General features: G+C 45.7%; 1 protein-coding gene across 2 annotated transcripts; it reads right to left on the reverse strand.

Annotated features, from left to right (window-relative positions):
- Positions 1-756: 756 nt before the first annotated feature.
- Positions 757-7,546, reverse strand: LOC122098829 (C-type lectin domain family 2 member D11-like). 2 transcript variants are annotated; one of them, XM_042669289.1, is made up of 6 exons: positions 7,390-7,546; positions 6,066-6,279; positions 2,719-2,853; positions 2,441-2,622; positions 1,772-1,878; positions 757-1,074 (listed from the first exon to the last, which is right to left on the reverse strand). In XM_042669289.1, exons 2-6 carry the CDS (start codon positions 6,142-6,144, stop codon positions 861-863), a joined length of 717 nt encoding a protein of 238 aa, XP_042525223.1. In that variant the 5' UTR covers positions 6,145-6,279; positions 7,390-7,546; the 3' UTR covers positions 757-860. The 2 variants fall into 2 exon arrangements, with proteins under 2 accessions (XP_042525223.1, XP_042525224.1); XM_042669290.1 differs by lacking the exon at positions 7,390-7,546 and adding an exon at positions 6,400-7,365.
- Between the last annotated feature and the right edge of the window lie 426 nt (positions 7,547-7,972).

Genomic DNA, 7,972 nt, shown 5'->3' on the forward strand with positions numbered 1-7,972 from the left:
TGTTCTTTATTTATGACCACAGACCTTGTCCCGGGGCCGGCATCTGGGCTCCGAGTCTTTTTACTCAATTCCTTATTTCCAGAAAAGGGGGGGGAGGGGTTAGTGCTAGGGTGAGCAAGTTTACAAAAGTGAAATCAGCAGTTAGCAATTGTAAAATGTAATTCTAATTTTTTTTTAAATTTTATTTTATTTTATTTGAGAACATACTGTACAGAGGGGTTACAATTACATGGGCAGGATAATGCATACATTTCTTATGTAATTCTAATTTTTAATCTTTCAGTACATGCTAGGCGAGCACTCTACCACTAAGTCACATTCCCAAGCCACAAAAGTGTTTATATACAAATTATATTACAAGATAGAGAAGCCTTATAATCTGCTATTTCATCCTTGTTGGGAATCTTCAGTACAGTGTAGCTGCGGGTGGCTCACGCCTGTAATCCTGGCTACTGAGGTGGCTGAGATCTGAGGATCACGGTCCAAAGCCAGTCCCAGGTATTTGGTTTTCAACTAGCCAGGCACAGCGGGGAGGCTCTTGGCAACTAAGGAGGCTGAGATCAGAGAATGGGAATTCAAAGCCAGCCTGGGCAGACAGATCGGAGACTCTGATGTCCAATCAGCCAGCAAAAAGCTGGGAGTAGAGCTGTGGCTCCAAGCGGCAGAGTGAAAAAGCCCAGAGACAGTGCCCAGCCCTGAGTTCAAGCTCTAGGACCAGCAACCCACCCAAAAAAGGAAAACCAAAGACACCACAGCAACTGTAAATAGCAGATTATAAAGATTTCTCTTTGGCCCTCTGTGGTGGTCAATAGGGGCCAAGGCCTGTGGTGGACTCTTGATTATTTCCACTTTCTTTATGGCTAAGGAGCCATGTGCATATATATGTGTCCAGCCAGGATGAGAGGTGTGAGCCTCAGCCAGGAGACCCCATGCAGCAAGGACCCCGAGGTGGCTGCACACTGCACGTAGCTGCTTGGCTTGCTGCAGATCCACTTCCGCTCCGTGTAGAACCGCGCGCTGCTGATGCCCACACCGTTCAGAAAGCCGCACTCCCCGGCTCCCCTCACCTCAACCCTGCAAACAAGCAGAGAAGGAGTTCCTACTCATACTGGAGTCTATGCTTTTTACAATTTGTCCTTTGTGTCAGTCCTGAGCTTGAACTCAGGGCCTGGGCGCCATCCATGAGCTCCTTTTGCTCAAGGCTGGAGCTCTACCACTTGAGCCACAGCGCCACTTCCTGTGGCTCCTTGGACATGGAGTCTCACGGACTTTCCTGCCCGGGCTGGCTTTGGACGGTGATCCTCAGCTCTCAGCCTCCTGAGTCGCTGAGACGGCAGGCGGGAGCCACCAGTGCACAGCTCTGTCATTTTTTTTTTTTTTGCACTTCCATTCTGGTTTTTGGATTTTAGTTTGTGTGTGTGTGCGTGCCTGGTCCAGGGGTTGGAACTCAGGGACCTGGACCCTGTTCCTGAGCTTTTGCACTGAAGCCACAGCTCCACTGCCAGCGTTTTGGTGGTAAATGGGAGATGAGGGTCTCACAGACTTGGGCTGGGCAGGTGGCTCAGCGGTAGAGCGCTCGCCTAGCATGTATGAGACCCTGGGTTCGATTCCTCAGTACCACATACACAGAAAAAGCTGGAAGTGGAGCTGTGGCACAAGTGGTAGAGCACTAGCCTTGAGCAAAAGCTCAGGCACAGCGCCCAGGCCCTGAGTTCAAGCCCCAGGACTGGCACAAAACAAAGAAACAAACAAAAAGATGGCTGATACGTACAAGTTGCTGAACTCGGTGTTGTCTGCCCACTTCCAACTGTGCTGTGGAGATTCCCTTCTGAGGCCAATCCAGTGGTCGTACGAATCTCTGTGCCTTTCCAAGAAACCCTGTAATCAAACACAGTCAGTTGAAAATAGGAGTCCTTGTCTGTCAGAGGATTTTGTTTCTTTTTCCTTTTTTTTCCCCCAGCCCAGGGGCTGGTTTTGAACTGTGATCTCACGTCTCACCTCCTGAGTATTATAGGAGTAATTATTTCTTTGTCTTTGTCTTTTCATGTGTGTGTTTATGCGAGTCCTGGGGCTTGAGCTCAGGGCCTGGGCACTGTCCCTCAGCTGCTTTTGCTCAAGACTAGCACTCTACCACTAAGCCACATTCCCAGCCCTGTCCTTGAGCTCTCTTGTTCAAGGCTTTAACACGTGAGCCACAGCTCTCCTTCCAGCTCTTTTTGGCTGGTTAACTAGAGACAAGAGTCTCACCGAGGTTCTTGCACAGGTTGGCTTGGAAACCACGATCCTCAGATCTCAGCCTCCTGAGGAGCTGGGATCATAGGTGTGAGCCACTGGCACCCACCCTTCATTAAGTTTTAGCTTCCACCTTACACAACCTGTCCAATTTTGGGGTGTCTTTTAGCATGTCACAGAAAAGAGGAACCCCAAAAGCATTTCTTACCAACTCCTCCTTGCTGTCAAACTTGACCAGATTGGCACCAAAGGTTGCACAGAAGTCCTGACTGGAGGTCCAGTTCCTTACATCATCAGAAAAATAATAACACTTGTTCCCAAATCCAATCCAGGCTCCAGGGCAAGAGGAAAGAAGCCTTGTCTCCGGAATACGGCTTTCTCTTTGGTCCACTAACATACAGACAACGGATTAGCTGCTCATCAACCACTCCTTTCCCCTGCCCAGACCCCAGGCCTAGACACAACTCTTCATTGGAAGCCACTCACCTGCCGCAAGCACAGCAAGAAGTCCAAGTGCAGGTATAAGCAGAATGTTAATGAGCACGGAGCAGTAAAATTTCCTGGGTGTGATGGGCGACAAAACTCCTAGGCATTTTCCTGGGAGAGCTTTCACTGGAAACACTGAAAAAGGAAGGTTTGAATCTAATGAAAGACGAAGAAGGAAGGCTGTCCCCGCACGCCTGAAGCCCAGGGTTCGATTCCTCAGCACCACGCACACAGGAGGGGCCAGAAGTGGGGCTGTGGCTCAAGTGGTAGAACGCCAGCCTTGAGAGACAGCGCCCAGGCCCTGAGTTCAAGGCCCAGCGTGATCATCTACGAGAGCTTCTGTAAATATGACATACTATCTAGTATATGCGCTCATGAATATATACTGTGTATAACATAACATAGGATATACTGTATTACACTACATGGACTCTTACTACAGACTGTTATCTTATAGATCATAATTTTACATATTGTGTTGTATAAAAATTACAATATAAGATAGGTAAAGTATATAGTCAATTAGATAATATACATACTGTTTTCTGTAAGATAATATAAAAGAATACTATATGCTATATATCATATAATACATACACTATGATATAAAGTATATTTAACATGAAATATGAATATAAATACATGTAATAAAATACAATATAAATTATAAAATTAAAAACAATACAAAATATAAAAGTATATGATACATATTTTACAATATAAAATATATATTCTATGTATGTATATAGCATATCTATCAAAGTACAGATACTATATGATGCTAATTATATGTAATATAAAGTATATGTACTGTATATCATAGTATATGTCCTATATGCTATATGATGTATAATATATAGTATGTAATGTATATTGTTAGATAGCCCATCTAAATACTATGTTAATTAGTATGATATACTGCATAAAACGTGTATGATAGGTGTTATGATACATGTTATACTACATATATAAAAACACAATGAGCAGTCTTTATGTAAGTATTGTATTGTCACATTAAACCAAACACACAGGGACTCCAGCCGGAATGGAACTTGCACGCACTGTTTCTGGCCCAGGCATTTTAGGACATCACTCAGAGAGCACGCCCATCTACCCTCTTCACCGGTTACCTTCCACGTCTGCCCAAAAGCCTGCACACAGGTGCTCCCTGCAGTTTCTCTTGTACGCCAGCCCCTCCCTCTGTTTGCCGGATTCCTGGCTCTCAGCTTAAAGCAGGCTAGAGAGCATGAGGAAGAAAAGAAGCCTCACACCTCGGGTTGTTTTTTAAGAATCTGACTTCCTTCAAGAGATCAACAGGTGATAATGTCACCTACAGTTTCCTGCTGGCTTTGCTGTGTGTGTGTGTGTGTGTGTGTGTGTGTGTGTGTGTGTGTGTGTGTGTGTGTGTGTGTGTGTGTGTACACTAGTACCTTGGGCCACAATCTTTTTGCCCAGGCTTGCTGCTTGACCTCCACAGCCAGGCCTTGAGCCCAGCTCATTGGTGGTTTACTGGAGATGAGTCTCATGACTTCGTTTGAAGCCAATAATCCTCAGATCTCAGCCTCCTGAGTAGCTAGGATGACAAGCGTGAGCCACTAATTTAAGTGTAATTAATTGCATTTCTAACAGGGCAACAGGGGATATCTATATTTGGAAGCATAGGTGGTTGTTGTTTTCATTTTTACTTGATATGCACTGAGTGTGTTTATTTTTCTTCTGCTGTTCTTAGTTTGGGTAGTTTTCTCTTCCCTTCCAAATTCCTATGCCTCTCATTCTGCCCTCTGAACACAGTTGCCCTCAAATTCTGTTAGGAAAGACTAAAATTGCCTCCTAAAAGACCAAAGAAGTCAGGTACCCATGGCTCACATCTGTCATCCCAGCTACTCAGGAGGCTGAGATCTGAGGATCACAGCTTGAAGCCAGCCCAGGCAGGAAAGTCTATGGGACTCTTATCTGCAATGAACCAGCAAAAAGCTACAAGTAGAGCTGTGGCTCAAGAGGTGGAGTACTAGTATTCAGCACAAAAGCTCGGAGACCAAATGCAGGCATTGATTCCAAGCCCCAGGACTGGCACACAGACAAAACAAAGAACAAAGAAATGACAGGCTGAACTTATGAAACCTGTTTTGTAAGCATTACTCTTGGCACGAGGGTTTGCTGAGTTTGCTAAAGGCAGAACTTGCTGATAATCTTTTTTTGGGGGGGGGGGGAGGGGTCTGGTCAGGGGCCTGAACTCTGGGCCTGGGTGCTGTCCCTCAGCTCTTCAGCTCAAGGCTAGCACTCTATCCCTTGAGCCACAGCGCCACTTCTGGCTGTTTTTCTTTTTGCTTATGTGGTGCTGAGGACTCGAACCCAGGGCCTCATGCATGCAAGGCAAGCGCTCTACCACTGAGCCACCTTCCCAGCCCCTTGTTAATAATCTTGTTTCTGCTGGGACAACAAAAAGGATTTTTTTTCTTCCAAATAAGGAAATTTTCCACTCTGGCAACTGATCCAAACCAAAAGGGGGGGAAAAAAAAAGTCAGGGCTCTGTTTCTGATTTTTCACATAATTCTCTTTGCTGAAAAAAAAAAAAAAAAACAACATTCTCCCCAAAGCCATATGAGTATCATCTGAAGCTGGGCTCTATTTCCAGCAGGAGTTGGACAGAAAGCATTCTCCAGATTCCTACATGTTTTAGTAATTACAAAGGACCTACAATCCATAAGCTCTTCCCAGTTTTGTAGACTTTTTCTCTGTGTGTGTGTGTGTACACGCACAAGCAAGTCCGGGGCCTTGAACTCAGGCCCTAGGCACTGTCCTTAGTTGCTTTTTTTAACTGAAGGCTGGCGCTCTACCACTTGAGCCACACCTCTGCTTCTGGCTTTTGCTGGTTAATCAGAGATACGAGCCTCGCTGACTTTACCTGCCTGGACTGGCCTTATGCAGTGAATCCTCAGATCTCAGCTAGGATGACAGGCAAGAGCCAATAAAGCCCTGATTTAGGGCAAATTGTGCAAGGGTTGCAGTATACATTGCAAGATTATGGTCATTTTGCCATCCTGCCCCAGTGCAAATGAAGAGAGGAAATAACCTGGGAAAGAGAAAAAGAGGAAGAAGAAGAGGAGGGGAGAGGAGGATGAGGAATAAGAAAGAAGAAGAAAGAGGAGGAAGCAAGTAAAGAAACTCAGCTCTGCTCCCCCTCCAAACCACTTCCCATTCCTTGCTACCCCAACTCAAGTGACCCATCCCAGATGCAACCTTCCCTCCCTCCGTCCCAGACTGAGCTGCCTTTGTGGCAGATGCAGTCCTAAGGAGCCTGACCGGGAAGCGTCTGCCTGGACTCACGGATGGGGTTACCTGCTTACCTGTTGGCCTGCTTTCTGGGTCCTCTGTGGAAGAGAAATCCCTCTGCAACATTCCCGCAGAAGTTTCCAGAGATGTCATTTTTTTCCCCTCCCAGCTCTGCTCAGGCGGTAGGACTGGAGCTGGGACTCATGGAGCTGGGATCTTGGCACTGGCTGCAATCACGTGAGAGGCAGACACACACATTTCCTAACGCCAGACCCCTGGCTCCTAGCCCTGAGGGAGAAGAAAACAGAACCAACCCGGGAGAGGAATTAGGACGGGAACATACATTAGAAACCACACGACCCATAGGTTCAGAATGAACCTCTCCATCCCCACCCATTTCAGACACACCTTCCAGGCTAGCACAACGCGGGGAGGAGGGAGAATTCCCAGCTGCCATCAGTTAAAATAGTAATTTTTTTAAAGAGCAGGGCCCCTAAGCTGGGATGCATTTTTTAAAAAAATAATCCTGAAGCAGGACAGCAGCTGATTGGCCCAGACTGAAATCTTATCTTGAGCATCTGGAGCCCAAAGAATCTAGGGCAGAAACGGTTGTGAAATTCCTCACTCCTTCACCAACAAAAAGTCAGGAGTTAAGTGGAGGAGAGGTGGATGGGCAGCAGGGCCCAGAGCCAGCTGTGTGTGAACAAGCTCAAGGATAGCACGATAATAATAATATACATTAAAAATAAAAGCAACAAAAATAACCAAGACACACAAAAAAGAGCCCCCCACACACAAAGAATAAAAGGTAAATCCCTAAAGCATGTATGTGAACAAGCTCAAAGATAGCACAATAATAATAATAAATTAAAAATAAAAGCAAAAAAATAACCAAGACACACAAAAAAGAGCCCCCCCACAAAGAATAAAAGCTAAATCCCTAAAGCATGTGAGTGAACAAGCTCAAAGATAGCACAATAATAATAATAATAAATTAAAAATAAAAGCAAAAAAATAACCAAGACACACAAAAAAGAGCCCCTCCACACACAAAGAATAAAAATCCCTAAAGCATGTGCATGAACAAGCTCAAAGCTAGCACAATAATAATAATAAGTTAAAAATAAAAGCAACAAAAAATAACCAAGACACACAAAGAATAAAAGATAAACTATGGACGGATAGGAGTATGACTCAAACAATAGAGTTGCCTAAGAAGGAAAAGAAAAAAACAGGAAAGGCAGACTCTTAACTACTAGTAACAGGCACACAGCTGTGAGCTGCAGATGCTCAAACCCACGGGCCATTCTCAAGCCGGACGCAGGCAGCCCTGCTAACCCGCCCAGGGCAGAGAGAAAACCCTCAGCCCAGGAGTGTAGCGCAAGGCTCAGTACTCACTCCTGAAACCCGTCTCACAGGGTGAAGCCAGTCCCCAGAAGCCGATCCGCGCCAGAAAGCGCAACAAATAGCAGACGTTGATCCCGCCCAGCATCATACCAGAGCCAAATGCAAAACACTTCCGCATACCCACTGCCAAGTTGTGCAAATTTTCCTTCTTCCTTGACCACATTTTATACATGCACAACCTATGTGTGTGTGTGTGCATTTTAAACAAGATGCAAACTTCATAAAAGTCTGGGCTGCAGTGGAGATGTACTCAACTGTCCTAGCCAGTGTGAAGTCCAGGGTTCCAAGTTGGCTCCATGAGAAGAAGAAGCCCAGCCAGCATGGTGGCTGGTTTATAGAAATAATAATAATAGTATGATAATAATAACAAAGATAATAATAGGCAAATTAAACTGGCAGCCGAGGACAGAGCATTCTGGAAGGGGCAGGTGGAGGGTTGAAGCCACAGGCAGTCTCTGGTCACGTTGCCAGCACCCACAGCGGGATTAACAAAGACAGAACCAGGATCAGGACCAAGGGCAGGGCAGGAGGAGGTTTGACACACCCAGTACCTAAGCGGCCTCAGGGAGGAGAC

This window comes from Dipodomys spectabilis, unplaced genomic scaffold, assembly GCF_019054845.1.
Source record: "Dipodomys spectabilis isolate Male_0828 unplaced genomic scaffold, ASM1905484v1 ptg000493l, whole genome shotgun sequence".
In the NCBI taxonomy this organism is placed as follows: Eukaryota; Metazoa; Chordata; class Mammalia; order Rodentia; family Heteromyidae; genus Dipodomys; species Dipodomys spectabilis.

Excerpts from the sequence above, each read along its gene's own strand:
- LOC122098829 (XM_042669289.1), bottom strand. The coding sequence starts at position 6,144 with ATGACATCTCTGGAAACTTCTGCGGGAATGTTGCAGAGGGATTTCTCT. Across the intron at positions 2,623-2,718 it reads TCTTGCTGTGCTTGCGGCAG|TGGACCAAAGAGAAAGCCGT; the intron begins GTGAGTGGCTTC and ends TCTGTATGTTAG. Across the intron at positions 1,879-2,440 it reads TTGACAGCAAGGAGGAGTTG|GGTTTCTTGGAAAGGCACAG; the intron begins GTAAGAAATGCT and ends GTTTGATTACAG.